Source organism: Cornus florida, unplaced genomic scaffold (assembly GCF_030987335.1).
Source record: "Cornus florida cultivar Cherokee Brave unplaced genomic scaffold, ASM3098733v1 CherokeeBrave_3.0.0_Hap2_Chr08, whole genome shotgun sequence".
Classification (NCBI taxonomy): domain Eukaryota; kingdom Viridiplantae; phylum Streptophyta; class Magnoliopsida; order Cornales; family Cornaceae; genus Cornus; species Cornus florida.
Window position 1 is genome coordinate 2,660,791 of NW_026775578.1, and position 17,771 is coordinate 2,678,561.

The 17,771-nt window shown below is 33.8% G+C and overlaps 1 protein-coding gene across 2 annotated transcripts; it reads right to left on the reverse strand.

Annotated features, from left to right (window-relative positions):
- Window positions 1-3,290: 3,290 nt before the first annotated feature.
- Window positions 3,291-7,350, reverse strand: LOC132268885 (short-chain dehydrogenase reductase 3c-like). Of its 2 annotated transcripts, none has more exons than XM_059769783.1 (3): window positions 7,195-7,350; window positions 5,701-5,775; window positions 3,291-4,334 (listed from the first exon to the last, which is right to left on the reverse strand). In XM_059769783.1, exons 1-3 carry the CDS (start codon window positions 7,212-7,214, stop codon window positions 3,527-3,529), a joined length of 903 nt encoding a protein of 300 aa, XP_059625766.1. In that variant the 5' UTR covers window positions 7,215-7,350; the 3' UTR covers window positions 3,291-3,526. The 2 variants fall into 2 exon arrangements, with proteins under 2 accessions (XP_059625766.1, XP_059625765.1); XM_059769782.1 differs by lacking the exon at window positions 7,195-7,350 and adding an exon at window positions 5,951-6,220.
- Window positions 7,351-17,771: the final 10,421 nt, after the last annotated feature.

The window sequence follows — 17,771 nt, forward strand, 5'->3', positions numbered from 1 at the left end:
GAAAATATACTCTATACACATTGAATGCTGTATTCTTGAGGAACACTTTTGATAATTGGAGCACCAGAGAACAAAAATGGTCTGTGTGGTGCAGACTTGAGCGAGGACAGAATGTATCGTCTTTACACTTAAGATTGCTCAATTTATCAACAATGCGCAGATCACAGTCCACATACCTTCATGATTTGAAGAAGAAGAAGATAAACGTACCTACCTTAATTGAAGCCTCAACATACTTTCGTCGAGATGATGTTCTTAGAGATGGAGAGAGTGTGTTTTAGGGCTCTGTTCTTGGAACCTATGGTACGAGTTATGGAGTCTAGTATATATATATATATATATATTTGAATCTCCAACATAACAGTCAGAATGGAGATTTTCAATACCATCCTCAATATCATCCTCAATCAAAAATGAGCAAAAAAACAAAACTAACTAATAAATGAGCAGGTACGTTTGCGTCACAAGAAGAATAAGATAATAATAATAAGCGACCAAGACTCATAGCCAAAATAATTGAGATATCATACAAGAGTCATAGCCAAAATAATTGAGATATTATGGTAAAAAAATAATTGAAATATCATGCACCAAGTTTGTGGCCATAGTATGATTAAACTGACTGCAACGAACAGAAATTTGTTTCAATGAAGGCGTCTTTGAACAATAATGAGGTAAACCTGATTTAAAAAATAATAGGGTTAATTTTAGTGAAATCTGGTCAAGTCAAATATCACATTAAAACACTTTTTGAAAATTACTATCACTTAGGTTTATCACTTAGGTTCAATTTTACTTTTCCATTACCCTAACATGTTAAAAAGTATGCAAAAAAACAATTTTACCCCTAATTTTTTTAATTCATTTTAATCCAAAATATCAATAAACTTAAAAGACAAAATTATCCCCATTTATTTCTTTCTCTAAAATTCACACTCTCATCTTGTTTCATCTCCTAACCTTCTGCACACCCACTTTCTCTTCCAAGGTCTCAGACCCCTCAACAGACCCACTGATCACTCCCCTCTCTTCTCCACGACCCATGTATGTATATGTATATATACAAGCTTATACACACAATAAGAGATTGGTGATTTTGTGATTGTCCAGTGTCCACTCCCTCATGTGACCCACTAATCCAATATTTCTATAACGGAGAAAGCAAAAATTAATTTTGAATTGTGAAATGACGCTATGGATCTCCTCGGGTTTATTTTTTATTTTTTATTTTTTATGAAATTATATTTTGTGCAAATTCGATTTTTATGTTGTCAAAAATTCTGCATACCTTTTTGGCTCCTCTGAATTCTACATGTTATATATATATATATATAAATTCTGCATTCTTATTCAATTTTTATATTCTATATTGTCCGGTGATATATGTGTGATTGTGTGTATGCGTGTGTGACTGGTGTGGGCATGGTGCTGATGGTGATTGTGGTGGCTGAATGTGACCCATTTTTGTTGTGCAAAAAGACAATATGAGAATCATATAAAACCTCTTTTTTATTATAATTATTTATTTCAAGCTTCATCAATGACATAAAAATGGAGTTGGTGATGTGGTGGGTGGAGAAGAGAGTGGTGAGAAGAGAAGATTGGATAGTTTTGATAGAGTTATGGGTATTTTGGTCACTTAACATGGTTATTATGGGGTAATTAAGTCATTTTATACATAATTCAATCTATTTATAAGTAAAAACAAAAGACAAAAGGGTAATAATGTCATTTTATATGAAAAAGTGCTCTGACAACACTGAAAAGTAATTTTTGGAATGTGAGTGAAAAACGAACAAAAAATTTATAATACGAGTGATAATAATTTTGGAAAGAAATTTCAATGTGATATTTGGCCAAATAAAAAAGTGTTAGTGAAATTAATTCAAAATAATAATATTTAACTTAATTACAGATTGATAATAATTTCACTCAATACATTAATAATTGTCCTCGCCGTTTAAAAAAATGTCGAACATACATAATATATTATTAAAAATTGTAATATAATGATATATTCTCTTCATTTAAAATAAATAATCCTGCTCTAACCGTGCCTGCAACTGGTAGATTGGCTGTTGGGTTCAAAAGATAAAGTTATGGGCCACAAAATTTGGGATAGAAGGTTTGGTTCATAAGATAAAGTGAGGGGCCACAAAATTGGTTAGGACTCGAACATCAGCGGATTTGAATTGATGTTAATCGTGTTCTTGTTATATTCGTATTAATTTAATGAATTAATTGTGTTCTATTTCGGTTTGAAGACTCAATTTGTGTACTTAATTGTGTCAAGCCAACCCGTTTAATAAGTACCATAGTTAAATCAATATGAATATTTTTGTTATTCATGGTATTATTATGGAATCCAAGTTATTTGTAAGGACAAAATAAAAATTTTAATCATTTAAGATGTATATTTATTTTATAATTAAGAAAAAATATTAAACGAGTTATTAAACGGGTCCGGTTACACGCGTAACCCGACCCCAATTAATGTTAAATAGGTAATGCGCTTAATAAAGGAGTTGTTTTTATGTCATAAATTAGAATATCCACAACTCATTAGCACGATTTGTCTAAACAAGCAAAACTAGCTGAGGTTGAGCTTGACAAGTAATGTTTGAGCCAGGTCCAAAACTTGTATATGATCTCCACTCAAGCTCAAGCTTGCACAGTCAAAAGCTCGGCTCGCACTCATTTGTAACCCTACATAACAGGCAGTGCAAACATAACAAATGGCATTATTTACACAAGACGAGATTAATGTTCTCCCTTGAATCTTTTATATAGTAGTATCTTAGAAACCCCAAATTTTCACCATCATTGCATATAAGCATTGAGTAACCAAATTGTTAATTCTGTCAATCAGCGGTTTGAATTTGAAATGGGAAATTTTTTAACTAAAACTTTAAATTTAATTTCTTTTAATTTTAAATTCAAAGCACCGATTTAATTCGAATGCTCCCAATGCAACATTATTAATTTCAATACAATTAACTGTTGTTTGGGATAGATAGACGTAGAAATGCATATTTACCCAATGTTGTTCCGCCAATACGAGATGATTGCTGTCAAACATCACTAGAGCTGCCTTGCATGTACAATGTTGCATAAGTAAATGAACATATGTTATGTTTAAGAGTACCGAATCGGTGCCTTGAACTTGATATTGATATTAAATATCAGTTGACGCAAAGTTACACCACCACCTGCTTTTTTCAATCAAGCTTCAAATAAGGTGCTTATCACTACACTTGAATTCCTATAGTAGTATACTGTTAGGCAATAGATGGGAAGATCATAATGTCTGCTTTATTTATTAGTTGAGGTAGTAAAATGAAAAGAGAAGCGATAACCATGACCACCACATAATGGTTACATGTTATACAAATTGAAAATTTCACTTTCAACCTCTGAAAAATAGAAACAGCTAATAAGCAGAACATAATGTTTTAAGCTTCATATTAATTGGAGTTGAAAATAAGTATCAGCTCCTAAAAGTCCCAATTCTCGTCTTTGATGGTCTTCATGTCTTCACCTGTTCTGGTGCGGGAATCTCCAAAGTCTTGATTGCTGTAAAACCACCATCCACCACCAAATTATGCCCACTAATGTACTTGGCATCATCAGAGGCTAGAAAAACCGCAGCATTTGCTATATCACTACTCTCACAAAATGCTCCCTCTAAAACTCCTGTACTTTCTATGATATTGGGGAGCCGCTGAGCATCAACTCCGGGATAGGATTTTGTAAAAGATTCAAGTGCTGCCGGAGTTGGAATGGCCCAAGGCGATATACAGTTGATCCGAATTCCATGCTTGCACAGCTCTGACGCGACACTTCTAACCATTCCGATCACACCCGACTTGGAGGTTGAATATGTGTGTGGTGAAAGTCCACCCAGCATTCCTGTCACACTTGCAGTGCAGAGAATGGAGCCAGTTCGACGCGGGATCATCACGCGTGATGCGTGCTTGACCCCTGCCATGACACCTCGGAGGTTGATTGCCATGACCCGGTCATACTCCGCAAAGTCGAGGTCGACTATACTGGTAGGAGCGTTGTATGTAACCCCAGCATTGTTGAACATGATGTCAAGTTGTCCATATTTAGAAACCGCGTAATCAACCGCATCAGAAACCTCAGTTTCCTTGCTGACATTGCAGGTGATGAAACTCGCATTCGATCCGAGCTGCTTGGCCGTGTCTTGGCCGAGTTGTTGTTGGACGTCAGTGATCACGACTTTAGCGCCATTGTTGATGAATCTGATTGCAGTTTCTTTTCCAATGCCGCTTGCTCCTCCAGTGATCAATGCTACCTTACCTTCTAGCTTGCTATGTCACACAATATGTCAAGTTTGTCACACACAAGAGATGGGACCATTTTCAATGTCCAACAAGGTTACCTCTTTGATTATAGAAAAGAAGAAAACCATAATCACAAAAACTTCAATTGATTCAAAACTAGAAATTTTTTTATTAGTCAAGATGTATTAATCATGGACTTGGATCTTCTAAGTTATCCTAAGTTGAATTTTTTACATAATATTATCATTTAAGATATATGGCTAACAATCACTTCAGCTAATTTAATAAAAGTTATGAAACTGCATTATTTTAATATAGAAAAGCTTTAAAATACCTTAACCATTTATACTTCAGTTTAAATTTGAATCTGAATCTGAATCTGCATAAAAATTCATCTACTTATTACCAACGGAGAAAAAAAAAATGAGAGATCTTATAGGAGAGAGATGTTTACATCTTCGTCTTCGTAAAGCTTTTTATCTTTTATTTATTTATTTATATATATATAAGTAAAATTATAAGGATAAAGCTTTTTATCTTTTTTTATTTTATTTTATTTTTTAAAGTGAAATTATAAGAATAAATTAAAATAATTAAATTAAATAGTTATTTACGGGTATCCTAAAGCTTTTTATCTTAAAACGTTATAATTTTTTAAATTTTATTAAATTAGCTGATGTGGTTCAATATAGGTCGTAGATACATCTCAATGACACAAGAAAATTCAATTTTTGATAACTTTATTATACTATTAGCTCAAAGAAAGGCCAATCGAAATATTCATTTGATAGTAAATTGACTAATCCGTGTAAAATTAAACCACCTTTATGCATTACCGTCCCAAGACAAATTTTATAGAGTAAAACAAGTGAAAATAATTAGTGAATAAAAGCCACGCACCAATAACCAACACACATCAATTTCGTGCTTCATGTTGGTAGTTGATGTGGCCTAATCACAAATATGAAAAATGAATCCGGATCGACCTGCTTTTAATCAGATAGATCACATTCTGTATTCACTAGGGCACACCCTCTCTTGTTTTCCTTCTCTCTCTTCCTCCCCCCTTCAACCTTTCACGCCCTCTCTCCACTGTTCGTCTTCCTCTCACCCTTCCTCGGGACTAAACAGGCCACAGCTAACAGATTGGGGAATCGGATTTGGGTGTGAGAAGGGAGGCTTTTGATTGGATTTTGTGGGTGGGTTGATTAGTTAATGAACACCTGTTATTTTACAGGGAGGGCATGATTTATCCTAATGAAGTCAGGTCGATCCAGATTTATTTTCCTTTGCTTTCATAGTTTTTCAATTAGAGAAGATGTGTTCATTTATGATTGCATACATCAACAGTAAGGAATTGAGTGACCAGAGAGAGAGAGGGCTTTTAGCACACCTGTTATTGTGGGTAGAGAATTGTCTGCCGAAGCTGCTTTCCGCAAACAGAGCTCTTGAAATGGAGATGCTTCTTCTGTTAGATTGATATCAAAAATAAATAAATAAACAGCCATTTAAAGAGTCAGATCTACGGGTCTTCTTTACATTCACACACCTCAATTTATCAAGAATATATAGGGTGCCCAGATCACACTTCACATACCAGAAGACAAATTCTCTTCTAATACTTAAAAAGAAAATTATCGTACCTTACTAATTCAATCCTCAACATACTTTCCTGAGCTGAAGATGATCTTCTTTAGAAAGAGAGTTTTATAGAGTGGTTGTTTTTGGGTCTAGTGCTGAGAGAGATGTTGTTGGAACCTATGTTACGAGTCCTATTTATGAGAAAGAGTGTCTGTGTGTGTGGGTGTATTACGTGCAACTCCAAAAAAATTGAAATAAACCACTTTGTCTAAACAGTCAGAAATCAGAATAGAAATTTTCAATAATCAATATCCTATCAAACCAATCAAGGAATGACAAACAAAAATAAATAAATAATAATAAATAAATAAACTGGCTAATAATTGAGATTTTTTTCCTTTCGAAAATTTATGAGATGCCCTGGCAACTTGTAGATTGGCCGTTTGGTTCATAAGATAAAAGGTAGAGATACCAATCTTTTGTAGAGACAGCCTTTTTCACCCAACACTGTAAAAAATGCTATGAATGGCCAATATTGTCTCTTATTATTTAATTCATTTCTGATATAAAAATACTCCACTAACCTTTCATCTTTTGCACTCATCAGAAGCCCTACATTTCTGCAAAACCTTGACTCTCTCTTCCTACACCAAACGCCATTCTTACTCTCTACCTTCTCATCTTCTGCAGAGAGGTATTCTCAGTATGGGTCATTAGGTGGTTCTTCAACCTGCCATGGGCTTTTAATGATAGATCCGACCATCGGAGTCAAATAGTACAAGACCTGACCTACCTTATTTAGATATATCCAAGTGTAAATTTTCTTGCACTCCCACTTTCTCGGGAAAAATATTAATCACTTACCCCAAACACCTACCCTATCTACATTCATATAATTGTTAAGTGATTAATCCCTTGACCTACCTTATTTAGATTCGAATTATTGAATTGAGCACGCTTTTAGAAATCAAAAAATAACATATGCATAAATGAAATTAAGAAATACTCTCACATATGCATTGTTTGTCATATGAGAAAATTAACGCTTTTTTTATATCAATAAATAAATAACAGCAATACACAGAAGAGTATATTATACTCTGTGCACATTGGAGAGCTGTATTCGTGAGGAACCCTTTTGATAATTTGGGCGCCACAGATACCATCATGATTTCAAGAAGAAGATGTAACGTCGTCTTTGCGCTCAATAGTCTACTTAATCAACAATTCCATCATGATTTCAAGAAAGAAGACAGATCATTTCTCTTCTAATAGTGAAATTGAAAATAAAAATAAATTAACGTACCTTAATTGAACCCTCAACATACTGTCGTCGTCAAGATGATGTTCTTAGAGAGAGAGAGAGAGAGAGAGAGAGAGAGTGTGTGTGTGTTGGGGGCTACTGCTGAGAGAGATGTTCTTGGAACCTATGCTTCGAGACCTTTTTATGCGTGAGAGAGAGTGAGTCTTATGCTATGTTTGGTTGGAGGGAAGAATTGAGGAGGGATGGAAGAGAGGGGGGATAAATTAATTTTTTCGTGTTTGGTTGGAGAGAAGGGAAAAGTGGGAGGAAGCAATGAGGGATGCTTCATCCCTCCCTCCTTTGTATTTCTCTATCCGCCCAAAATTGGGAGGAAGAGGTCCCTGGTCTCAAATCTAAAACCAGAGGCAAGGTAATTTATCTGCAGACCGTAATCAATTCGCATGTATTTGTATTTTTATTGCAATAATTAAGACGTTGAAATTTATGTGTTTTGTTGTTAATGAAAATAAACTAGAAAAGCCTCCATTTCTATGAATTTCCATGCACAAATATCGATTTTTCATTTCTAACCTTTTTAAAAATTTGAAATAGATAAAGAATTTTTTAATTTTTAAATACTAAGGGCATATTAGTAAAAAGAATATAAAAACCATATTTCCCTTCCTTCCAACCAAATAAAAAAAATGTGTCACCCCATTCATCATTTCTACTATCCATTCTATTCAACCAAACAAAAAGTGAGAGAGACACCTTCCATTCCATAGGGATGCCTCATCCATCCCTTCCTCTATCCTTATATCTATTTTTTCATCCGTCCAACCAAACGAACCATTAGGGGTAAAAAAAACACCTCCAGTTGCATAGTGCAAATATTTCTCCATTTTTGTGAATGAATAGTACTTATCATAGTGGGTAAAAAATTATATTTACTTTATATAGAATTTTTGTATATATATATATGTGTGTGTGTGTGTGTGTGTGTGTGTGTGTGTGTGTGTGTGTGTGTGTGTATACACTGTTCAACCTATTTGAAATAAATTTGAAATCTCGCCACCCAGCCCTTCTTCTCTCCCAAAATATCAATCAACCCAGTTTAGAACTTTATTTCTTGCAAAATAGATTTTGATTGAAATCCCGCCATCCAGCTACCTTTCTTCTTTCCCAAAATATCAATCAACCTAGTTTAGAATTTGATTTCTTTCCGAATAGATTTGGATTTCTTTCCAAATAGAAGCAAGAAGTCGATTTTATTTCGAAATAGAATAAGCGATTCTATTTTCAAATGGAATGTCACTTCTCTAAATCGAAGCAAGAGATACGTCAGATCAGACTTCTCCAAATCGAAGCAAGAGATACGATTTCTTTGTTTCTGCCATTCTTATGGAAATAAGAGAATTTCCTTAATTTTATTTTCAAACAGCATTATTTCCTTATTTGCTACATCACAGCAATTTTCCAACTGCAGGATAACAATTTCCCAACATTTTCGTAATATATATCCCAACGTATTTGTAAAGTGATGCATCACAACATTTTCCTTGTAATGACCCGGTCATTTTCCTTCCTTTTCTTTTTCCTAAAATTTTACAGATAAATTTTTTCCGTTTAATTTTTCTTTCTGAGCTCTGTTTCTGGTCGCTTAGTGTCATCTCGAGCGCTTGGAAATGGTTTCCGAGACTCTTTCATACGGATTGACAACTTCCTTTGAAAACCGAGTCATTTCCACATTTTCACTTTTCGGACACTATTCACTTTTTATACTTTTTCCTATTTCGTCATTTTCCCTATTCTGTCTTTTCCCCGTTTGTCAGTTTTTGGCACAACCTCACTTTTCATGCTCAGAATTAGTTTTTGACTTGATGTACTTTCATTCTAAGTGGTTTCCACGAAATACGTATCTTTACTTTTGCAAGAAAGTACTCTGGTTGCTTCCGATGTCTGTAAGGGCATGGATGCACAGTTCTTCAGAATCTTTTTCTTTTCTTGGGGTGTTTTTTTATAAATATCTTTTGAAAATATTTTATTTCAGTGGTTTCTAAGAAAATATTTTTGGAAGATATTTTCATTTTGGATCATTAGTGCAGTTAACCCCTTTTGGAGGGGTCATCGTGCAATTAACAAAAGTTATTACAAAAATACTTCGTCTGGAGCCTGAATCCTCGTACGGGATTCATTTTTACATTTCGTCGAGTCGTGTACTCTTAGGATTTCTTTCTGGTCGTTTTTCTCCAGTTTTAGAGTTTCTGGCCCTAGTTGCCGCCGAACTTGTTCGGGGCATATCTCTCTACTCAAAACTCGGTTTTCGACGTCGTTTCTTCTGTTATTCATATTTTCTCATTTTGAATCTTTTTCGTTCATAAAGTTTTGCCGTTTGAGCGCGTCTGCTCAAAATCTACTTTTTCGGACCCGGCGGGACCTTTTCGGGGCACTTTTTGAGATTTTCTATAAATAGGGGAACTTAAAGTCAAGAAGTGATCTCCTTCTCTCCTTATGCACGACCAGTAGCTGCCACCCTTCTCCTCTCATTTAAACCTCATTCCCTTTGTTATAAAGTCATAGTGCCTTCGCGTTTAATGCTTGTCTTAACGCCGTGCACCTTTCACCCTTATTAGAACCCGTTTCTGATCATTATTCGAGTTCGGGTTTGAGTTCAAGTTGTGATTTTCATGGGGCTTCTTGGGGATTCTTGTTCATCGTGTTGTCCCCGACAAAACCCTTCGGTATCGTCGGATTCGGAACACTTTTCTTTCGGTGGGCCTTTGAGATTTTCATCTCAAATTGAGGTAGGAGGTGTTATAATTTATTTTCTTGTTATATTGCATGCTTGTGATACTTGTCCAACTTGTTTACTTACTTTGATATCAAATCTAGAGATTTTATTTAATTATTTTCTTGTATGAAATTTGATTTTTCCGGTTGCTCATAACTTGGTTTAAACATGTGGCATAATAGAATATTACCCTTTGACATGGTCATTAACATATATTAAATTGAGAACTTTTGGACAAGTAATGAAGTTTTTATTTAATATTTATCTTAAGTGAAAGATTAATTCATGTGGCCTTATCTAATTTGAAATCAATATGTGTTAGCATATTATGTTAGGTTTTAATGCACTCTTCAACATATGTGAAATTGAAAGTAATCGGTGATGTTTTGAAATTTAGTAATAATTAATTAATTTGATTAATTAATTTGCTCCAAGTACACTATTCACTTTCTTGAAATTTCGACTTGATATCCTTGATGTGCATGCCATGTAATTTCATATATATTAAATTTAGAGTATTTGATTAAGTTTTGAAACCTTTCATTTAATTATTTTTTTATTTAAGATTTAATTCTCATGATGGTAAACACCTTGGAATTAAATTGTGGCATGCTAGTAAATTAGGCATTGGTATGTTGAGTAACATATATTAAATTCGGAGTATTTGAATAAGAATTGTAAAACTTATTTAATTTTTATCTTTATGAAAGTTTAATTCACATAATTGAAACAAGCATGAAAACAACTTGTAATGTGAGATTAAAATAGGCCTTAGCATATTCTCTAACCAATGTTAAATTGAAAGCATTTGGATAAGTTTAGAAATCTAGAGATTTTGAATTAAATGAATTGATTAAAAATTTAATTAATGGTACCACTAGTTTGATTGAGTTTTAACTTGATAATGGTAATGACTTGGGCTTACTCATTTGTATATATCCATTTGGGGCCATTTGGGGTTGATTTAGAAAATTTAGAGATTTAATTAACATGTTTCAATTAAACTCTATTTTGTTGTATCAATGATCCAAATTAGTTTTTGAGTTGGTTTGTGTAGTGACCATACCATGCTGTTTAACATATTTGAAATTGGGATAGTTTGGATGAGATTACATTTTAATATTGAAATGAAATTGTCATAGCGTGTAACGAATCGCACACTGAAGATTTGACATTGTGAATGTTGGTGCGACCGAGCGTGTGCACAAAATAATGCACAACACTTAAGGTTTTGAAATAATGTCAAGTGAGCACCATATTTTATAATTTATAAAACCACTAAACACTTATACTATGGAGTATGAAATGAGCAGGGATCATCCCAAGAGATCTAAACAGTTATAGGTTTTTCAGAATTAAATTCTACTTTAGTGCTTATGTGATTGCTAAAAATGTTTGGTTTTGTGATTCGACTAATTTTAAACTAAATGATTTCAATAAAATAAATAGAGTTTAAGAGATTGGGAAGAGACTTAGGGTGTAGGATTCACCACTAAGCACATCCCCTAACTCACTAACTTTCAACTAATTGGGGAAATAAAATGTATAATCTAAATGTGGCTAACAATTGTAATGAAAAGTATGAAACATCAATTTAAAGCTTGAATCATTTACCTAATGACAATTAGCTAAATGTAAATCAATTCACCAATTCAAAGCATGGTCCATCAATTCAGTTATCAATTTCAACTCACATTAATCTAGATGATAATGTAAATTGTGTGGCAACAAGCATGGAAATCAAACACAAGCATGGATTGTCTACTTACCTAAGAACGAAAGTGCAATTAAACTAATTAAGCCTGAAATTAACTAAATTCAACAAGAATTTAACCTAGTTAAATTAACTATGTAGTACAACCCATCTAGTAAAAGAAAATTTCATCAAATTAAAACACAATTACATCTAATTAACACAATGCATAACCATCACAAGATTCAATTCACAAAGAAATCAAGTGTAGAGATTAATTATCAATCAAAAACATATAAGACAATATGAAATTGACATAGATAATCAAATGAAAGAATTAATTTATATTTCAAGGTTATACAACAAGTACACAAATAAATCCCCAAAAAGTGAAAAGAGAGAGAGATTAGGTTACATGCTTAGGATTTATCCAACCCTAAGTAGAAGATTTAGCCGCTCATAGTTGATGGATTCAAGGTGTCAACATGTTCCATCATTTGCTTCATCATTTCTAAGCTTTTTCTCAAAACCCTAGCTTTTTCTTGTTTTTTCTCCTCTTTCGCGTGTTTTTCCAGAGAGAACGTGATATCGGTACAGAATATAAAACTTAATAATTAAAATAATAATCTCCACCTCAATAAAATAAAAACTAACCCTAAACTAATGGCTCACTGGGCCATAAGTAATAACCCTATTAAAGCCCAATAGTTCACAAAATAAGCCCAAACAATAAGAAAATCCTATAATGTTGCCAAGTCCAAGAGGATCGATCCCCCAAGAGTTGGAAATTTCCTTTAAGCCCTAATTAGCTCCATTTTGGCCCCGAGCTAATTGGTTTGCTTCTTCCTCTTTGGGAATATCATCAAAGGCCTGAGATTGACCATTTTTGAAGAATAAACACACTATACGAGCAATGGGCTACGACCTCCTTTTTGCCATTTTCTGAATATCTTTGCTTGACTCCAAAAAGGCTTTAGTGAACCAAAATTAGCTCATTTTAACTTTATTACCCTGAAATACACATAAACATAAATTAGGACTAAAACATGAAATTAAGATAGATGCAAAGACTGAAATACCCTAACTTATGTGCTAAAATGTGTAACATTTTAGCACTTATCAAATGTCACTATGGACTTGAACTCTAGGACATGGGTTGTGTGGATTTAATCTTGCATGTGCGTGTAAAGTCATTCCTAGACATTATTTGAGATGTATAAGTTTGGTTTAACTTATTAATTTTGCATAAGTTTTGAACTTATTATTTTTGGAGGCTTGTAAGGATCATGTTCATGTGATGGCTAGGGTTTGGCCTTAGTACAGATTCGTGAGTTTCCTAAGTCATATGAAGTGCGCAGTAGGTAGTACCTTGTGGGTCGTAATTACTCGGAATAACTTATACACGTGCGCACTAGGTAGTACCTTGCAAGCTAGTAACCCGGAATAACTCGATTGGTCTGCAGCCAAGGATCATAATCTTTCCACTATTTGATTTCGCATTTAAATTCAAGTTGTTAATTATGGATTATTTGTAACTTGTGAATTTGTGTTTATCTTGCATTTTAGATCTTATTTTGTATACTTGAGACTGTATACTCGCTTTGTGTATTAGATCTTATTTAGTATACTTAAAACTGTATACTTGTTTTGTGTATTTAGATCTCATTTAGCATACTTGAACTTGTATCCTTGGTTGTATATCTAAACCCTATTTAGTATACTTACGTATTGTATGTTTGATTTGTGCAATCGGATTTCATTTTGTATACTTGTGTTGTGTATGCTTGTCTTATGCGTAATTCATTTAGCTTAGTATACTCATACCTGTATACTTGATTCATGAGTTTTCCATGTTAATTGTATAATTGTATATACATGCTTAGACATTGCATAAGTTGTTTAATATGGATTAATATACTTGAAAATGTATGCTTCTATATCAAATATCATGTTTTAATATTGACTTGCATACTTGAGCATGTATACTTGTATGCCGTGGTTTAATTCAGTTGCATAAGTAGCTTAGGATGCTCTCTGAGTCTAACCTTTGACATAGACATTAGGTGGCATGACCATTTTTAAATTGTTTCAAGTCAATGTAAAAATCTCTAAAGAAATCGAGTCGATGCATGGTCATTCTCTACAAGTAAACTTGTTTACTCATCCCGAAGTTATTGGGGGGCTGTTTTAGGTACGAAAACTTTGTTCGTGATACTTATCGTTCATTGGGATGACTTATAACTTTTAAGTTCCATTTCATGCAAGTGTTAGCATGAAATGCCATTTGTTGCCATTTTGTCAAATGTGTATATTTGATTCCAAATTTGTATTACGTGCTTAAACACATTTTTTGACACTCATTCCATGTATATAATTTGTGGCCAAAGGCCAAACTTTATTTGAAATCCATGAATATTCATGAATGTTGAATTTTTGCCTTTAATGAGAAAAGTATGAAAACTAGGGTTTTAATATGTCATTCTCGCACCGGTGTCTGCATTTTGTGTGAAATTCATCTTTTAACATTCATTTGCCATATGTGAGGTGTGGCCAAGGGCCAAATACCATTTAGTTTTCATTTTTGCATTTTAATTCACATATTGCATTTTTGGGCCAAAATAGTAGAAACTGAGCCTTTAAGGGTTTATTTTCAAATCGGGTGGTGCAAAGTGTGTTCCGGTACCTCCACTAGGTCTCATTAATCATGCATGAAGTATGACCAAGGGCCAAACGGTAATTCGAAATCATTTGTCAATTTTAAATTTCAGATTTTACATTTCATGTGCATTTTCGCCCTTTTGGCCGTTGGGGGGTCAAATTTTGTATCGGTGGTATTTTTAAGTCATGGACCATTGTAGCACGTCCTAATAGGTAAGTTACGTTAGCGTGCATGATCATTTTCAAGAAAAACCTCATCATTGGTGATTTGAGCCTCATATGGACTCATTTTACATTTTTATTGCATAATCTGATTTTAGGGCATTTTGGAGTTTTCCTTTGGAAAATAAATTCCAGTCTCCACATGGTCACTTAGAAAACGTGATTTTAGGAAGGGGTTTCTTTTTCATATTTTTCCAGAAAATGTCGTCTTCGTACCGAAAATCTCTTTCAAAGTTCAGCTTTCAGTTTTACATTTAGCAGCTTTATGACCCTCATGACCAGATTTCATGGAGGGGCATTCAGGGCATTTTATGGTCCATTTTCTTTGTTTCCGTTGCCCTATCGGGTAGAAAATTTGATTTCGGGAGGGGTTTCTTTTCCGTGTTTTTCCAGAAAAATTCATCTACTAGCCCGTTTTTGCTCTCAGTTGCAGACAGTCATTGTAGCATTTTTTAACCCTCTTGGTCTAAACTGATTTAAGGGAATTTCCTTTGAAAAATAAATTCAGATCTTAAGATGGTCACATAGAAAACGTGATTTTAGGGGGGAGGGGTTTCTTCACAATATTTTTTCAGAAAATGTCGTCTCGGACCCGAAAGCCCCGTGTCAAATCTGATTTCCTGTGCGCACTTGCACTATTTAAAAAAGTCTGTTGTAAGGGTATTTTGGAATTTTACGTCAAAAATAAAATTTTCTCTTGACATGGTCAGCTTGGGAAAATTATTTGGAGGGGGGTTTTTTCTTCATATTTTTCCAGAAAACGTCGTTTAGTGCCTCAAAACGGTACACGAATTTCAGCATTTTGCCCAGGTTACTATTCATTGCTGTCAAAACACTATTCACGATTGCGGCGACATCAAAACTTTGTTTTGACTTTTCTCTTCCATCCGGACTCCGAATCAAGTGATTCTCAAGTCTAACTTGATTAAATTTTCACTGTCTTCCCAGTGGTATGCTCGGTAGCACCCAATTTTATATTTTTAGAAATGACCATTTTGCCCTTGGGGCTATTTTTGTCCGATTTTCTTGTAATTCGCTTTCACTACTTTCTTTTGAGTTCCGTGACTTCACGGGAAGTCACGGATGTGTTTCGAGAATGATATACATTCTAGGGACGTCATTTCTATGTGAAATAACTATTTTGCCCCTGGGGGCTTATTTGTCATATTTTCGATCTTTTGCTCCCGCGTCAGTTCTCATTGAGTTCCATGACTTCATGGAAGGTCATCAAAGTGTCTTAGAGGTGTGTTATGCCTTGGGAGACCGTTGTCTTGTTTCTTGTTTTCGCATCTGGATCCGTTTTCGGGTCAATTTTTGGTTCATCACAGAACGCACTGGCTTGAAAAACCAGGGCCGTCACATTCCTAGAGTACATCTCAACATTTTCGTACAAACATCCCAACTTATTTGTAAAGTGCATTCCAACATTTTCCTAAGGTGGTGTACTATTTAAAATGGTACTATTTCCTTCTTTTTCGTCGCCTCAGACCACCGTTTTTCACTTCTTCTTCTTCGCCTCACCGCCGTTCTGGTGTATCCCAACATTTTCCTACGGTGAATCCCAACATTTTCCTAAGGTGCATCCCAACTTATCCCAACTTTTCCAACCTAGCTTCAGACCTTCTTCCCTTCTTCTTCGTTTTCCCTTCCCTTCTTCTTCATCTTTGTTTATTCGAAATCCAAACCCTAACCTTCAGACCTTCCTTCTATCCTTCTTCTTCGCCTCAGACCTTCCTTCTTCACTCCTTCTTCTTCGCCTCACCGCTGTTCTTCACTTCTTCTTTTTTGCCTCAAACTGCCATTGGTACTATTTCCTTGATTCCTTTTAGAGAGAAAAAAGAAGACAATTCTATCTTTTAGAGAGAGAAAACATATTTTAGAAATAATATTTAAAGTTTATATATATTTGAAATACAATATTTAAATGGTGGTAAAAAATTAGTTACTCAATTTTTTTAATTGATGTGGCACATTCTCAGTCACTTATTTCAAATGGAGCAAATGGTTGCACTATGTAACTGGAGGTGATCCTGGTCCAAGTCTTAAAGAGTGTTTTATGTACAAATAAAATAAAAAAATAAAACTACAATGAGAAGAAACTATTTCATGATCTACGTTGTATTTTCATGCACATGTGATAATTTTATTTCGATTTTTTTTTTGCTTGCATTTTAATTGCAATTAGCAATTGGCCAAATAATTTTATTTTTTCACGATTTGTATTCACATCGGTTCATGCATTCGTGTGACTTATTGGGTCCGACTCATATTTTACAAGGATATTCATAAATATTCCACCTAAAAATGTGACTGGGGAATTGAATTAGAATCCTCCCATTACATTGTACCGATATATGTACCAAATGATGCTAATGTATCAACACGGACTTTCCATTTCATATAATTCTGAGTCTCTATAATGTGTGTTTTTATAAGTGGTACAACTAATATGCTAACCATCTCCTCTAACATTTTATTGCTTATAGTGCTATGATTCATAATATGATCATTCTTCATATATATATATATATATAACGCGATTGCTACCAATCACATTTTTATCCTTAAAATCATAAAATGAATTTATATTAATTAAATTATAAAAATTAATTAATTTTAATTACTAATTAATTAGAGGACATTTATAAGAAAATGGTTTGTCGTACAAATTTTTTTTTTTTTTTTTTTTTTTTTTTTCTTGACAATTCCCATACATGTACTGGCGTGAAATTATAATAAGGTTTCGAGACATCTTGACCAATCATCAGACCCCTAAAATTTTTTTTACACAATTTTCTAATTCATGTAATAATTTATCATAGTGGTCCAGTTTTAGTTAAAAAAAATTTGTGGAGCAGAAAACTCAGACATGAATACATGATGAATCATGTTGGTCCACTTTGAGTGAAAAGCAAAAAAGAGGGGTGAATGAGAAAAGGTAGACATGAATCATGAATCCACGGTGGTCCAGTTTTTGGATGAGAGAAAGTAGACATCATGACCTTGTTTTCTTTTTGATCTTGTGAAAAAATAAAAAAATAAAAATCATGGTGTCCCCAGTTTAGTGAGAAAGAAAAAACCGAGATACATGGTAGTAGTGATGACAAACAATTTTTTTTATTATTTTTTTGTGTCCACTGAATAATGGAAGTAGTAATGTATTATATTAAAAAGTCGGAGTACTCTATTAAAAAAATATACTAGTAGTTAGTAGTAATACAGTATACTTTATAGAGATTGCCAAAACGTATCACATGGTTGAAAGTTTAATAATAT

What these genes read in the sequence shown, in the direction of transcription:
- LOC132268885 (XM_059769782.1), bottom strand. Translation starts at nt 5,973, where the DNA reads ATGTTGAGGATTGAATTAGTAAG. An exon ending in TTGAGGATTGAATTAGTAAG is followed by an intron (nt 5,776 to 5,950) that starts GTACGATAATTT and finishes TCAATCTAACAG; the next exon opens with AAGAAGCATCTCCATTTCAA. An exon ending in TTCTCTACCCACAATAACAG is followed by an intron (nt 4,335 to 5,700) that starts GTGTGCTAAAAG and finishes TGTGTGACATAG; the next exon opens with CAAGCTAGAAGGTAAGGTAG.